General features: G+C 37.9%; 1 protein-coding gene across 1 annotated transcript; it reads right to left on the bottom strand.

Moving 5' to 3' along the window:
* Positions 1-43: 43 nt before the first annotated feature.
* On the bottom strand, positions 44-16,609 carry LOC108556714 (serine/arginine repetitive matrix protein 1). Its single transcript, XM_017912924.1, has 9 exons — positions 16,441-16,609; positions 14,138-14,307; positions 13,839-14,078; positions 7,610-7,896; positions 7,362-7,555; positions 6,745-7,300; positions 6,303-6,520; positions 4,037-4,409; positions 44-1,396 (listed from the first exon to the last, which is right to left on the bottom strand). Exons 1-9 carry the CDS (start codon positions 16,592-16,594, stop codon positions 340-342), a joined length of 3,249 nt encoding a protein of 1,082 aa, XP_017768413.1. The 5' UTR covers positions 16,595-16,609; the 3' UTR covers positions 44-339.
* Between the last annotated feature and the right edge of the window lie 947 nt (positions 16,610-17,556).

Raw genomic sequence — 17,556 nt, 5'->3', positions numbered from 1 at the left:
AATTCTTTTTTTTTTGCATACGTAAAATTACTATTATTATATTATAATATATATATATAAGGCACTTTGATTAATGATTTAGGTATCTTCGATCTACTGTACATCTAGCAAAAATCTACTTAACGCTTAAGTTATTTATAAATAAATTAAATTACTAGTAATACAAATACGCTCGATTAGTTTTGTTCAATTTGTTTAGTGAGTGTAAACTTTTTTTGTTGTTGTTGTAGAAACTATGTACATTGTTCTATAATTAGATTTTTGTTTTTGAATTGTGATATTATGCGTGGCAGTTATCTGTTTATGGTGTATTGATTATGTAATTTTGTAAATTGCGCATTATTTCCTGGGGTAATTCCTTACTTCGATGACAACCGGGCTGACGCTACCGTAGCGTTCGTTGTCGTAGTACCGTTGATTGCTGGTAGTAGTGATGGACGGTGGTTGACTGAAGTGGTGGCTCTTTGTCACCGATCTGGTCTCGGAGGATTCGATTGTCTCGAGGCCGCGACCATCCTTGGAGGGCAGAGTCTTCTTGGAGAAGCTCTTGACGGTGTTGGTGACGCTCGGACGGTGCGGGTCGTCGCTCCTGGAGGTGGTGTGGTAGGTCTCGGAGTAGTTGTCGCTGGAGTTGCTGCCGCGTCGCAGGTAGTGGTTCGTGGGCGGAGGAGGAACGTCGCGACTCAACCTGGTGGGCGGCTCGTACATGTCGTAACGGGACGATCCTCCCTGCGACGTCTTCAATATGGATCGAGTCGCCTGGCCGTCATCCTCGTGCTCGTGCAGAGTCTTGAAGAGCTCCGGCGCGCGACTCTTCAGATCCTTCATGAAGATGCGCTTGCTGTTCTCCGTCGAGGCGGTGACGTGGTGCTGATGGTCACTGGTGCCGTTTCTCGCGAAACGGGCAGTGCCCGCTTGTCCTTGATGTTGCTGATGATGATGATGATGTCCTCCATCCTCCGGATCGCGCAACTCGCGCTGACTTCTGCTCAGGCTGGAGATCAGTCCGGGACTCTTGAGGCCAAGAAGTGCGGGCTCCTTGGGTCGCGACGCTCCGACACCGGTCAGATGAGGATTCGACTTGTACATACCTGCCTTTTCGGCGAGTCCTTGGACGTTGAAGCTCTGACTGCGCGAGAGGTTCCTGTAGGTGCGGGCCGGTTTCGCCGGGGGCACAGCGCTGTTCTGTCTGGTGTTCACTGTGTTGATGATGGACACGTTGATGGTGCTGCTGGAGCGATCGCTCTTCTCCAATCTCGTCGGTTGCTCGTGCCTGTTGTTGTTGTTGCTATTGTTGTTGCTGTGTCTGGGCAGCGTCTGCGAGGCTCTCGCTGGCGGTGGTTCGCTCTGAAGTCTCGGCGTCGACTTGCTGAATCGTCCGAGCGTACTCTGAGACCTGAAACACGGAATCGCTTGCTTTTTACCTCCGACATTACGCATATTTGGTCCTCTTCCTTCACCTCGACTCAGCCCCCACGACACGCGCGCGCGACATTCACACAAACACCGCTTTCTTCCTAATCGGCAAAATCATGCAAACGATCCAGTGGGCAGCTGCCATCAACTAAGGTGACAATTGCGCAACGATCGAAGCCTTGAACGCTGATACATTTTCTTTATTTATTTATTTTTTTTTGCAATAAAAACCTTCCAAAACTTTCCTGACTCACGAAACCCTCCTTCTACGGACATTCAACTACATCACTGTTTTCTATTCAAACTGCAGCTCATTCCCTACATTACCACAAACAATCTACAAAAGCTCTAAGCTACAAACATTGAAATAAACAAACAATGCAACAACACATAACTTAAGTTTTATGAACGCATTAATTAAATTACGACTTACTTAATTTGCACTTATCTCCCAAGCAGACTACAAACATTGATTGCCTTACTTAACAAATATTACCGAAACTTATTATTTCCATTAAATAAGCAATAATTACGTATCTTTCTTCTAAAAAAAAACACATATTGAAAGAAGAACAATTGTTTTCAAATTTAAAAAACAATAACTAGATCACATCATTTCTGATCAGTGACATAAGACTAACGTAAGTGGAAACGTCATTTAATTATGTAATTTTTAAATTTAAATTATAAGTTTACTAAATGATAAATAATACTTTTATTGTTTAAATTATAGAAGGCTAATACTAAAATAATGACAATATAAAAGTCATTGTTTTCGAACACTTGACAACTGACAAAGGTATGTTTCGTTAAGCAATTTAATGATAATGATTTATAATATTTTCGAATAAAGGCGGCTCAATTAAAGATGACCAAAGAGGTATATGTTTAATCGATTTAATGTATTCAAAACTCATATGCTAATTTCATTGTAAAACGTTATTTTTGTTCCTTCGTCCTTCTCATAGCCAACTAACAACAAACAAACAAAACAAAACAACGTCTGCCTCCAAATATGGTGTGCGCGGAACACCCGAAATTCCTTTACTCGGATCATAATTGCTTTATTTATTTATTTATTTACTCTCTTCTCAACATTCCTCTCTCTATCTCTCGACATGTTCAACCTCAATTCCAAATGCAAATTCGCGGAATCTGGGTACGTATGAGACGCGTCGCACCGAGTATGGGAATATCGCACACCGCGTTCTTTTCTCTTTCTCATTTTGCATGGCCTACTGAAACGACGCAGAGACCTTCAGCGAAAAAAAAAAATACTCTCAATGCGAATAGATTTGCAGTTAGAAAAGATTATCCATTCAAACGCAAACTTCGTTCTCATTCCATAAACAGAAGTCCACTTAGATAGATAAATTAGTGTAATTGGAAATAATCAACATAATTTTGCTGTTAATAAAAGTTTTGGTTACCATAGTTTCCAACAATAATTTGAATGATGTACAGAGGTAATCGGGTTGTCATGACAACTTTACATGGCCTGAGGCGATTTACAGAACTTTCTACAACATGCCAAAATCGATGCGGATATAACAGACGAGAGAAATTGCGTCGAGTTAATAAATAAAAATTGTGCGTACCAAAAAAGAAGAAACGTGCAAATGTTAAATATTTCACAATTTAAATCTGAAATTGTAAATTTGCTTTTCATTAATTGTAACATTATAAAATTTCATTAACTAAAACTAAAACAAGAAGCTGCTGTACAAGAATTTCAAAAATTTTGATCAAAGAAAAAGGTGCCATGAATCGTGCGAGAGATAGAGGAGGTGCGTGTCTGTGCGTGTGAGAGAAAGACGTGAATTTGAAAAGTAACGTAAATATTATTACAGAAAGGAATTTGCTTTAAGTTAACAACTAAATAAAAAATACATACCTACGAAAAATTGCAAAATTCGCTCGGAATATTTGTTTGAATGATTATTGTGAATATGCAAAAAACAAACAGATAAACACAAGTAAAAAAGTATACAAATAAATAGATTTGTTAATTAAGATTAATTAATCGAATTAGATTATAGAAATTTATATATTTATACAAAAAAAAAACATGAAAAACAAATGGTTTTATTGATGGTCATTGGCACTACAATTAATCTACAATTAAATTAAGATAACATGGGTACAATTTGTTTAATTCCTATCTATATATACTTGTAAACATTTATATTTACGTTTGTTTTGGTTAAATTTCAAGCGCTAAATTTAATTATATAAGAAGGAGGGAAAATCACAAATTTGTTAATTAATATTTGCATTGTTTTTGGATCGCGAAACCTTCTTCGTCGTTCGTTGTTCTTTTGTTCTTCGGAGCGAAGAAACGCGTGGGACGGAGACGACGAAGGTTAAACGATTCGACGAATTAGGTATGCAGCAGCATTAAAACAATAAAGTGTATATTATTTATGAGTATTTATGATTATATATATATATATGATGTTGGAGCACTCGGGTAATAGTTGTTCTCTCCCGCTATGCGAATGATTTCTACGCAACAAAAACTACAGCAGCTCGAAAAGCCCGACTCCAATAATTAAAAAAAAAACGATAACAGCACACTACGCACTACTCTTTTGCGAGATGATTTCTTTTGTATGTTTACCTTTCTTCCTGGTACTCGGTCCTGATCGCAGGTTTCCTGCTGGAAGTCCTCGTCGGTCGCACCCCGTCGTACTTGTTCTCGCGTCCGTAGATGCTTCCAGCGAACGGATCCTCTCCCAGGTAGTACCTCTGCACAGGTCGTTCCATCGTGCTGCCACCGCCGCCGTTCTGCTGCTGCTGTTGATGTTGCTGATGATGGTGATGATGATCCGATGAACCTCTTGCAGCTCCGCCGTTCGTCGTCGCAATATCTCTGTCGATCTGGTGACCCGCTTGGTACGACGGTGGACTCGGACTGCGTTTCGCTCTTTGGCGAGCTTTCCTCTCAGCACTCGCTGACCGAATCTTTCCTACCAGCTTCCTTATCGACTGACCTGAAACCCAAAGCGAAATTACAATCATCTCCCATCTCAACAGAACAACAAAAAAAAAGTCAACACTTGACACATCAACAATTCTTTGTTAAAGAAATCGCATTCCTCGAATTAATTATACAACTTTTCAGAAATAAGAATCTGCAGCTGTATATATATTTTTTTATATATATAAACGTAATTATAATTACAAGAACTTCAGTTTGAAAGTGAAAAAATCGATTTAAATTTGTAACATTTGAAAATCTAGTCACTTATGTGCTAATCCATTTGACATATGAGTTGAAAGTGGGGTTAATTACATTTGATTGAAAATACTTATGTAATATATTTAAAATTCTATGGAAAAACTAAATATAAATCTTACCACGAGAATCGTCAGTCTACACACTCGCTTTTTGCACACTTGAAGCACTCGCAATTATTGCACAAATACGTAAAAATACCATCAGAACGAAGCAACAAACGATGATGATGTTGATTTGTGTTATGTTTGTTTGTTATAGACGCTCCTCGATTTTTTTTTTGCCCACGGCAATCGTGATCCACTTAGTGATGCATGCATAACTAACATTTAATCCTTTCTAAAAAAACACATATCGAATCCTCTCGTTTTATTGCGTATTAATAAAAAAAAAATATTTCGCGGAATTTTGTATTCGCGTAATCGCTTTTAAAGAAAAGTGAGCTAAGTAAATTCTTGGCAACGGTTAATTCTACGGATGTAAATTTATAATTCCGCTTCAATATTTGCAAACCTCGAGTCGCGAAGACCTCGCGACAAGTGTTCGCTTCGTTTAAGTGCGAACGCGAAGACAACAACAGCAATAATAATAAAAATATGTGTAAGAAAATTGTTGTTTTTTGTTTTGTTGTTTCAAGGCCGCCTCCGGTTTGCATGTTTAAATGTAAACGGTTTATCGAGTTTCATTAGAAAGTCCGTTTTCCGATCGATCGAGTCCATCTCCAGGTTTTCTTCGAGATCGAGTCTTTTAACTTTTACACGTTTCAAGTTCGAGAAATCTTCATGAAATTTTGAAAGTAAAAATTTTTGATTTATCTGATCCCTTGTACATTTTGTCATTCTCTTTCATCGTCTTTAGATTATTTGTAGTATGAGAAATCTCAAGAAATGTTAATAAGAAAATGACTTTGTCGTTCTTAAAGTGGAAGAGAAATGTGTACTCATAAATATGGAAATGCGATTTCAAAAATAATAAAGAAACCGAGAAAAAACTGGGAAATAGAAGAAAGAAACAAAAAAGCGTATGCAGTGTTAAGTATTCCAGTGGCGTGCGTTCTCGGGTATTTTCAGAAGAACTCATCGGGTATTCGTGTCGCGCGAAGAACACATGTAGTAAAGTCATTTCGATTCAATGTCCGTCCATTTTCGAGTGTGCGCTTCTTCGAGCCACCTTCTTTTGTTTTCCAACATCAGAAATCAAATTGCATTCATCCTCGATGATGTGTTAAACTGAGATTGAGATAATCAAGAGACAGATCAAGAAGAGAGAGAGAGATAGAGAGAGATCACCTTGATTTGTCTGGAAATCTTATTGTAAACTTGGGTTTCCCTTAATTGGGATATATAATGCGGACGCTCTTAATTACACGACCTTCTCGACGATGAATTCGCTAAATGATCTTAACGGTTGCTATTATATAGCACTTAATAACAATCTAGTCCATTAGGATTAATTGTCGAGTCGCTGTACTTTTGTTTTTGGCTGCTTTTCAATTGTTTCAATCTTTCAATTATTCTTTTCATTATACCAACTTTTTAAATGTGACCAATGAGGTTTTTGTCGATTTTCAATTGTTTCAATTATTCTTGTTTTCTGCTCAAATGCAGATGTTTCTCCGTGACGTTTTGATTTTTCAAAGGCAACTTACCGATGATGTTTCCCGTTTTCTGCTTGACAGCAGGCGTTGCCTCCTTGACGTTCGTCTCTCTGGGAACGGCGTCCGCAGCGAATCTCGTCTTCTGATGGACTTTCTTCTCGTGGTGAAGAATCGGCGGCGGAGTTGGTGGACTGTAGTCTGGTGGTGGTTCCTCCAGAGGTTCGTCGCGTCCTTCCGTCCTCGACGGAGTTCTGTAACCGCTGTCGTACCTTCAACAAAAAAAAAAAAGAAAATATTTTTTAAGATTCTTTACATATTTACTTCTAATTAACATTTATTGAAGACAATGCGTATTGACATTAAATCCAAGAAATATGCAGTTTAATTTCAAGCAATTATAGAAGATATTTCTATGAAAATTGTGAAGCTTTATAAGATTCTTTACATATTAAGTTTTTATATTATTTTCTGCGTAATTAAAAAGTAATGTTACCTGCTTTCTTGTGAGGCTCTTTGTCGCCTCTCTGAGATGCGTTTCCTCTGCGGCGGTGTCGGAGTCTGTTCTCTGGTCGGCGTTCTCGATCTGTAATCGGGCACCGGCGATGGTTTCCTGTACTCTCTGTTCTGTCCAGGAGAATATCTCTTCCTTTCCGACCATTCGCTCACTCCTTTGAAGTATCCTCCTCCGCCAACTCCACCACTTACACCTCCGCCTCCACCACCTCCAGCACCATCACGTTCCGGCTCGTAACTCCTCTCAGCCTCGTAATTCCTCTCGTAACTACGATCCACGTTGTCGTAAGTCCTCTCCTGCTCGTAACTCCTTGTCGCGTTCGTGCCCTCCTTCGATTTGATTGTAACGTTGAAGAAGGACGTTTTCGGCGGATTCCCCGCATCGTCATCATCTACAGAGTCTTTCGACGATCTCGATTCGCTTCCGAAATGATTCTCCAACCATTTGGACGTCTCGACGCGACGCGTCTCCTCCTCCTGATCGAAATCCAAGGGCCTCTTCGTCAATGCATCTTTACGCTCCATCGGACTTCCACCTAATACAATAAAATCGATTAACTATATATTATATAAATTTGTTAAATTCAAATTTCGTACCTCTGTAACGCAAGACTTGTCGTTGATTGGCCCTCCTCCTCGCCCTCGCTGAAAGCGAGTCCCAATCGGGATCGTCCAAACCGTCGCCTTTCCTTTCTCCTTCAGCCGTCTCAGCTTTGAACCTCATCTCGTGCGCGATGTGCTCACCATCAGCATAATAGTCGACTTCCTCCTGCTCTCGCGCCTTGAAATACCTAAAATTTGAATCAATATTAAGATTAAATACAATTTCTTAATGCTGATTTTACCTTTGCGAGGATTCCTTGTGCGTGTTCACTTCAGGCGCATCTTCTGGCAATTCCTTATCGTCTAACTCTTCGTGCTCGGTCGTCCTCTGCGTCTCGGTGACGATCTTTCCGTCCTCTCGCACCGAGCTCAACTCTCGAGTCTCTTCTGTGTCTGTGACTTTGTTCGTTTTTATCGTATCCCTGACCACTCTGGGACCAGTCGATACGAGTGTCCCGCCGGCAGCTTCCCTCGTCCTCAGCACCTTCCGCAGATCGCCGTGTCCGCTCTGAACGGCCGACAAGAAATCCTGCGAAAACGAAGACAGACTTTAGTTTTGCAAAGATCCTCTCGATTCTCTCGCTAATTACTGTCCACGGCTATGCGAATCTGTTTATCTGAATGTGTGTGTGTGTCTTTGGTTTTATTGGAAACTGGTTTGGTAGGCGCAAGAAGGTAAGCAAGCGGGCGTTCGGTCGACGACGGCGAAGAGAAGAAGTGGTTTAATTTCCGAGCCGAGAGCAATGAAAGTGAACTAGCCCTAGGTCCAACTACCTAGCCAAGAGAGCAAGTTTCTTTGCTCTCGCCTCTCCTTCGTCTCTTGTAGCACGCGCTCCATAGAAACCGAAACTCGCATTCTACACACACACACACTATGTTCTTTATTTTTTTAGTGTGTGTCTGCACAATTTCGAATCGGAAAAAGCCTTCTCTTTTCGGTGACTTCATCATCAACCATTGCGCAACCATCGAAACAACAACAACATCTTCTGCACAACTTACGTCCAAAGATTACGACTTATTAAAGAATTATTGTTTATCAAATTGAAACTGTTGAAAACTTGTTCGAAAATAAGGTCATCATCATCATATCTGATACATCGCGAACGATGTCAGTGTTTACTGAACAATGATGATGATACTTCTTCCCTCCTGTGTCCGTCCGTTACGGTAATCGGAGGAGGAAGAAGCAGCACCATAATCTCCAATCGGCTGTGGGAAAATCTTCGCTCCGTCGTGCGTTATATCCTCTCAATCTGAGCGGTCTTCCAAAAATTACCCGTAGAAAATCTAGAAGTCGTTTTCGAAATTGACACACTAACAAAAGAAAGAGAGACAATTGAAGACCTCTGAACCGAATTGAAAAAAAAAAGCACACTTCTTTATTTTTGTGTGTGTGACCTTAAAACCACGAATACATGAATACCATTTAAATGCTACAACGAAAAATCATAAATATTGCATTTATGTAAAACAATCTTCTCGAATTGATGCGATCTTTCCACAATTCGTCGAGCAAATTGAATTAGAGCGCAAGATTCAATTGTAAATGCATTTTTAACTTCAAAAATCAATCTACCAAAGTATGTTTAACACATTGACGACGGCATGACCCACCGGTGGGTCATTAATTATAAATAATAGTTTTGTTGCTATGTACGCCACTGATTTTGACTGAGAATAACCTCAAATATCTTAAGTCAATTACAAACTTCAAACGCCAATACATTTCTTATACATATTTTAATAATTCTTGAAGCAATTTAAAATAATACGTGATATTATGACATAATTTAGGCATACTTTACAAATTAACTTGCGAAGCATATTTTTCCCAAAATTGTTATAAATTGCTTCAATATCATTAAAAAAAATGTATAAGAAAAATTTAAACGTTTAAAGGTTATAATTGACGTAAGATATTTGACTTTTCACTCAGTCCATAGGCGTCCACGAAAAAATTTCTGGGGGCAGACAACCCGAAAAGCGTCCTTAACGTGTTAATGTTAAATTAATCAAACGACATCATTACCATGGCAACCAACCATTTCTATCGTTCAAGGCAATTCAGATCTTGTTAACATCGTTAAAATTTAACGAGCGTTATTTTATTTGTTGTCTTTTAACGTTTTGGAGCGTAAAAGCGCTTTGGGAAGAAAGTGCGAAAACGCGAGACGCTTTAATTAAAAGGGAGCGTCCGTTCTTCCAGCAAACTCAAAACAAAAACAAAATCAAGCCATCTCGAAGCAAATACGTGCAGTCATCACTGGATGTGCTCTACTGATTCCATCGAGTCATCGAGGAATTCCCACATCTGCACTTGCACAAGCCTTCCTATCAGAACGTTTCCATAGAAACAAAACAAAATTAAGTTGAAGGTTCCATTTTTTTTTTGAAACAGACAAACCTATAAAGTTTCCATAGCAACTAAAATTTCAAAAGATAACAAATTAAATTGAAAATTTTAAAGTTCCCATAGAAACTAAACAACATTGAAATTGTTAAATCACAACTTGCAAACATTCGTTCGTTTCGGATCGGATCGAATAATTGCCGCATGATTCATAGGTGAAATGATATTTGAATAAATCTCCTCCACCTGATCCGCGAGTATCCTTATTACAGGTGCGACCTTTGCGCAAAGAAGGTGGAGGAGAGAAGAAACACATCAATCCCGAGTGAAAGTCCGAATCACGATGAATAAACGCAAATTCGTTTCTGATCGTCGCCAAAAATCAATTGGAATTGCGTAAGCGGGATGGAATTTTTTTTTGCGTGGATGGAAAGGAATGAAAGAAAGGAGCAATACGAAAATGTGTTCGATTTATCGACTTTCTCGACTCGAACATGAAAAACGAGGAAACAAATATTATTCAATACATATGCAAAGAAACGAGACGCACGCGTATTGAATTGAGTTTACTTGAGATTGCGATATGAAAATATTGCGGATAGAATTACATAAATTTATTGCAAACAAGAATAATTCAATACATGCTGAACAAAAAAAAAAGTTCTATATCCTTGTCTGAGTCACTAACTAACATTTAATATGGTTAACTAAATGGTTTCTATATGTTAATTTTTTCGCCAGTTTAACGAATAATTTCGATAATCCTTTTTGTTCTACCAAAATCTCTCTACATTTCCATTTTTAAAAAACATTTGAATATTTACTGAACTAGGATGTAGATTTTAAACTATAAAATCTAAATTTGAAAAAAAAATAATAGTTATTAGTAACATAATCACGTAACGTAAACAAAACAAACAAGTATCTTAGGTAACTATGGTTTCGAATGTTGGTGAAAGAAACAAAAAAAAAAATGAATCTAGATTAGCACTTTCTTTGTGGCCAACTAGAAATTACGAAAGGCCAATTAATTTCTGAACCGGTCGATTATTTCACACGAAATTTCTTTATCAAATCACGTAACGAAACTATTTATTAATACTGTCCTTGCATAACTTGCTACAAAAAAAAGAAATAAACATTTGCAATTAACAAATATATCGTTTCTAATAGTGACGTGTCGTTTTTCTCTCTCTTCTATTCGATCACGGATTTCGGATGGATCGCTTAAAATAATTGAATGTCACTGAATAAATTTATTTCTATAAAAAAAAGAACAAAACAACATTCACATAAATTACGATTTGTCTTGTACCAACAATCAACTTTTCCAAAAAATTGCAGAAAGTAGGAAAAGGTCAAAGTCAACAATGAAACTTGGATATTCATAATTAAACGAAGATGTTTCTAAACGTAACGTACATTTCATTAATATTTAATTAGAGTCAAGGCCAGACCAGATGATTAAACAATTTTAATTATCGCATCCTTACACAAGAAAAAAAAACATTTTTAATTACGCAAAGTGTGTGTTAATAAATTCGAGCACGAAATGTTACAAAAATCTAAAAAGTAATTAAGAAATTAATCATTAATTTTTGTTAAATTTTCATTGTTTTATCATTTGACAATTTAAATGTCAAATACGATAATGACCAACAGAAGAAAAAAATAATTATTTTCCTTTTGTTTGACAATTTAAATGTCATCGCAAATGTCAAACACGCTAAGTTCATACAACCATACAAATAACAATTATTTTTCAATTAATTGGAAATATTAAGTACAATCATTTGAGAGAAAAGTAATAATTCATTAGTATATAGAAAATGTCAATAATATTCTTATAACCATAAGCGGTGTCCATTTTGTGATTTGCACAATTGACTTCAAACTGACAAAACAAAAGTTTGTCGTTACTTTTTGTTTTATGCATGGATTACAAGATAACGAATTGTAATTATGCTGTTAGTTAGTTATATGAAGATAATCTTTAGTATTTTGATGTGTATCAATATAATTAGGATTTTGGCATTAACGCAACGTCGTTTTGTAACGATGATGATGAGGACTGCAAGTAAAATTGCAAGTTTTCTCTTGGAAAAAAAAATGTTAGCAATTAGAGTAAATATGTGACTTCCCTTTTCGTGATGGTGCATAATTGAAACGCACTTATTACGTGTACCTGTTTTCTGTCACGGTCTGAAGAAGAAGCAAAGCAAAAGCAAAGTCCCTTTTTCTTTTTTGTATCGTTTGCTAATTGTGTAACGTTTAAAATGGAAATATGTAATTTAAATATTTGAATTGATGAAAAAAAAAAGATTGGTGATGTAGTGTTAATACCTTTCAAAGAGACTTTTAATCCGTAAACACTTGAAGGGATGAGCACTTGAGTAATATTAAACACTTTTGTTTTTCCTCTTTTGGATCGTCTGTGTATGTTGTTGCTAAGTTACGGTATTGTTTTCGTTTCTATGTCTTTTTGGTTGACGTGCGTTAAAAAGGGGTGCACAATAAGCACCGAAAGAAACATTACACACAGAGGATGATCGTCGAAGCAAACACTCGCGTAAATTGAGAAAAGAAAAGTCGCGCGCGCGAGTCTGGTGTTCGTGCGCGGATGGATGGGTTCGTGCGAAGGCAGTCCTTGGACTGTGTTTTGTTGCATGAGGTCGAAGCCAAAGAGCTCCTCTACCAACGTCAAGAAAGACAGAGAGAGAGAGAGAGGCGGCTGCGGCGGTTTGACGGGTTTGTGTCTTCCCCGCACCTTGCACGATCACTTAGCCCATCGTACCAAACCATAGCAACCATCACCAACGATACCAAACAACAACCATCATCATCATCATCATCATTTACACAGAAGAACGGAATCCGCGCGGAGTAATGAGACACATTAAATTTGTCTCTCCGCTTCTCCATGGAAACTTCTGAAAACGCAATCGTTGTTTGTATTTCAAGTATTTGGTAACGTTAGCAACATCCTTAATTGATTTACATTAATCCGGTATTGATTATAGATTATCTATCTAAACGATAAACTATTCCTTAATTAAAAGCCCGTCTCCTCTTTTGATACCATCGAATGTAACCGCGTTAATTATCGATACGATCTTCTGAAAGTCTTCTGTGCGCAAAATGCAGAGTACATAACGAATTAATTTGCAAATCGATCGATTTATAAATGAATCTAATTTTCAAATCCATCAACTCTTCTTTTGGAAAACTGTCAGCATCGTTGTATAGGTATAGATTGACAGAACTACATTGCTAATCCGAAGCTGACACACTTTCAATGTTTCCTTTATTCATCATCTATGCTGCAAACGTCGTCGCTTATATAGAAATTAGTTATTAGCATCGAGGCTGTCTGCGGACGTTTCATTGGGTCAAATCTGCAAATCGGATTACCTTTAATTCTGAAACATTATCAATTTGCTTAATAGATGTTATGTACTTATTTTATAATAAATATCAAGTTGGTTCTGCATAGCTAATGAATCTAAGCATCCTCGATGTTTCGATGCAGAGAGAAGAAGTTCTATTGTTTCGTGTAGAAACAACGTTTTGCATCGGTAAGGTCCCAGAAGATTTCGGTATAAATTAGCATAAATAAATGAAGATTAGGTGGACACGATCTTGGATATTCTCGCTACTTATGTAATGCAACACGGGCAATGTATGCAGCACGCAGAGAGGAGAGGAGATACCGATCTGCGAATTCCTCCTTCTCAAGAATCTGAGCTGAGCGTGTTTCGGCTTAATAATAATAAACATTCGGGCGTTGCATCTTCTCTCTCTTCCTCATCTCATCTCCTCTCCACACCCCACAACGAAGAGCAAAAGATAATGTCTGTTTAATCCCGAGTTAACCTTTCGGTCGACCGCACGACGATCACTTTCTATTTCGAGCCGAGCTAAACCTCAAAACCGCACAACAAAGGCGTGCAACGACCATCATCATCATCTCTAATCCCGGTGTCTTCTTCGTCCGCAATTACAGCCACGGCCACCTTCGTAATCTCAGTTTCATAATAGTAAAATCTACAACCTCCTTTATCCAATAACGCTTAAATGATTTGTGTTTTAAGCTGTTTCAAACATTGATCTGCAATTACCTCGTCGGTGATGTCCCCCAGATGCTGCACGTCCTCCGTCTCCTTGATTTCCTCCGTCTCTTCCCTAGATACGACCTTTCGCTCCTTGACTTCCCTAACCAGACCATCGGGATTCGCGACCGCCACCCACTTCGAAACATCCCCGTCGACGACGTCCAGCGTCGCGACGCCTGCTCCTCCCTCGAGCGCTCCAGCGGGTCCCTCCTTCTGCGCGTCTTCCGCATCGCCCAACTTACGCAACTGAAACAAAAAAACATTAAATATTCCTTATTTAAGCACGCACAATTTTTAAAACTCACCTCCGTCTGATGATGCTCCTGCGTCTCCGAATCTTCCGTGGTGTTCGTGGTGACCTGCGGCCCCGAATCCTCCACAACCTTTCCATCCTCCAAAACCACGTGTCTCTTCACCCTCGTCTCTATCTGCTTCGTGTTTATCACTTCCGTTTTCTTCTTGCTCACCCATTCTTCTACAAAAACACAAAAACAAACTGTTAATACCGACTATTATATAAAGCACTCTAAAGTTCTCATAGTTTTCAATTGAAGCAACAAAAAATAATCGCCGAGTGAAGAAGATTGATGCAACTTCCTATTCCTATTGCCTTTTACGTCCGCAAAATGAAAGCCGCATTCGCAGATTTTCACAAGGAAGCATAAAATCACAAGAAAAGGTACAAAAAATAAATCATTTTCATAATTATATTAATAATATTATTGTTTCATTGTTAATTGGATTATCGTACGTGGCTGACAAATTAATTAATTTCTTAAAATTTGTTAAAACTAATTTTTAACGCGAAGAGGTTTAATTGAAGTCGCCACGATGCAATTAAATAACAATCGCCTCTGTTTACAAACAATTACGTTGTCATGGAATTAAGTCGCGTGGTTACCGGTTTGTTTGTCTTTTCTTTAATTTTCCTGGATGACAGCTACGGCGACTACGATTGGAAAATAACGAAAGTTAACGTTTATCAATCATATTGTGTGCATGATAATTCAAATGGATTCAATATTCGAACGAGGAAGGCGGAATGCGGCGTACGCAATACGAAAATTCTTTTGCGTCTCTTTGTTTTTTTTTTTGTCTTTGTCTCGAAAGCATTAGAAAGTTTACAAATGGAGGCACCTGTCATTACCCGGCATTCAAATCACCGCATTGTCCGCATCATTATACCCACTGAATGCTGCTGCGAGCTGCTGCAACAACGAGAGGACAATCCGGTCTAATCGAGCGTATCGATTGTGCGGCATAATATGCAATTGATGTTTTCCAAGAGAATGGTACGCAATTTGCATACTCTACTGGTTATTTAATTACGCGGTTGCGCGTGTGTTTGGTTGCCTACATCAAATAGTGAAGATCGTTATAAAATATTACCTTACTCCTTTAATAAACTTAAATTTAATTTAATTATCTTAAAGATATTAATAACGTTTTCGACATAATTAAGATTGGGAAAATAGCAACAAAAAAGTTGTTTTTTTTAAATAACATTACAACTTAATTAATTGGATATTGACAGCTGATCAATGATGAAACAATTGTTATTTTTTTCATGGATTACTAAGATGATGATAATAATAAGTGTGTGTGTAGGCGGTTTCATTCATAACACGGAGTGAAAGTCCGCAAATCATTTCCACCTGCATTTTCCGCATTTACATATCACTCTTAATCTGCTCAGTTAATTGCATCGCGCGTACCGAAGAGAGCAAAATTTCACCGCAATTAGTCAACATTTTTTTTATTTCCGGATGCGTTTTACGCAATAAGAAATCGCGCTACAATATTACGAGTTCAAAAAATATATATAATGAAAGATAACTACGTTATTACGTTACGTATATTGAGATTAGCTAATTAACACCGATCGTTTTTTCCTCAATTACATATCTAATGCAAACAAAATTGAATGTTACGCCGTATATTTATGTTATAAGAGTATTCAATTACAACAATGAGCATTGGAACTCGCATTAAATCCGTTCCAAATTGTCTTTCGTTCCACGGAAGGCCGTAAAACGTATACGGATTGCATGAAAACCACGACGATGCGTGCACACCGCAGAGAAGTGAATGCTGTTGGTGCGCCATCTAACGATTCGGATTTCGCATTGTCGAATGGAATCACGATACGCTAATTATCTCTTGTATAAAATTGTATAAAATGTCATTGCCGTTTCGAACATATAAATTCGTTCAATATTGCAAATATATGAATCGATTCGTGGCCTATTTGTTTACGCTGCAATTCGATTAGAAATGAGAAATTTGATCTGCTTTAAATTAAATGCATAAAATAGTTTTGTGCAGAGTTTCCGTTTCATTCGTATAAACAATGCTGCCAATTAGTAATTCAAAAAAAAATCGCGTTTCAATGAAGTTTTCGTGTGCAATTAGCGATGAAGCGATTTTTCATTCAAGAGGGCCTTGACTTTGTATCTTCTAGTGGATCGTGGATGCGTTAAAATTTGTTTCAACAATTGTTTTTAAATGGAAAGTAATTGATTCGTTGTTGTTGTTGTGTTGTTATTAGTTGGTTGTTAGGGGGTGTGTTTGTATTAGTTGTTATGGAAACTTTTGTTGTTTTTCTTACCTTCTTTGGTGGTGGCAAAGGTCTCGGTGTCGCCGCCTTCGACCTGTTCACAGAAACATGGATTAACGTGCACGTAAGAGACGAACGTGACGCGACGGCCGGCGCCGCGACGCAGAGGACCGCAGAGGTCCGACAGTAGCAAAATGACAACCATCCAACATCGCCGAATGCTGTCACATCGCCGCACACATTATGTACTCGCACAACAAACACTCGAATCGTCAAAAATCCGCATTTACACTGCCGCGATTCACGTTTCTCTCTTTCTCTATGAACCCTTTATTCCGCTCGGATTTTCACCTTCGAAACTTTACCGCTTGCTTTTTCGCGTCGGCACGCAGAACGCTTTAGCATTCAAACTTGATTATTCGCTCCAACTATGCACAAACAGACGTACAGAGTTTAGCAAAGAAAGAAACAAGACGCAAAGAAAAATTAATTCAATCAAAAGTAAGAAAATAAGTGCGTATACAATGAATATTACGTTTTGGATCCAATATCGAAAGAAAAAAAAATAGTTATCCGCGCAAATCGGCAGATGGCGCCACCATCGAAACCCACACAATTTGAATAAACCACGTCGCGCATCACACAAATTACGTTAAGTTTAATGACACCGAGTGTATTAGATAATAATTGATCGAATCTAATAGAAATTAATCGCACCGAATCAATCAATATAAAAATATCGAACCTGTTTTCTTGCAATTAATTCACGCAAATCAATCATAAAGAATATTGATTGACGTGCAAACGATTGAATGAAAAGAACTAAAACTATATGATAAATGGCAATTAATAGAGAGGTCTGATTTATTTACGACTGTTTATTGTTGCAGTGCAGCAGCAGCAGCAGGTATATCTGTGTGGTGTGGCCTTTCTATTTCACACGAACGGTCGCATAATAATAATTCATGAAAAGTAATTGTTTAAGTGGCCGCCACAATCTTGGCGCAAAACACTGTTCAGCATATTTAGTCCAACACTTTGTTACTTGCTCACTTACTTATCTGCAGGTGATTATTGCATTCACAACATTGATTGATCTTATGTTTGCATTACAACTTCAATTCAATTTATTAATTAATTATTAACAATTATCAAAATTAACTAAAC

This window comes from Nicrophorus vespilloides, unplaced genomic scaffold (genome assembly GCF_001412225.1).
Source record: "Nicrophorus vespilloides isolate i.1.1-1 unplaced genomic scaffold, Nicve_v1.0, whole genome shotgun sequence".
NCBI classification, from domain to species: Eukaryota; Metazoa; Arthropoda; class Insecta; order Coleoptera; family Silphidae; genus Nicrophorus; species Nicrophorus vespilloides.
The sequence above is the reverse complement of the archived record's forward strand: the minus strand, read 5'-3'. Positions and strand labels throughout refer to the sequence as shown.

Coding starts and splice junctions, on each gene's coding strand:
- LOC108556714 (XM_017912924.1), bottom strand. CDS start 16,594: ATGGTTGTCATTTTGCTACTGTCGGACCTCTGCGGTCCTCTGCGTCGC. Junction 7,897..13,838: donor TGGGGGACATCACCGACGAG/GTAATTGCAGAT, acceptor TCGTTTTCGCAG/GATTTCTTGTCGGCCGTTCA. Junction 7,556..7,609: donor CACAAGGAATCCTCGCAAAG/GTAAAATCAGCA, acceptor TTCAAATTTTAG/GTATTTCAAGGCGCGAGAGC.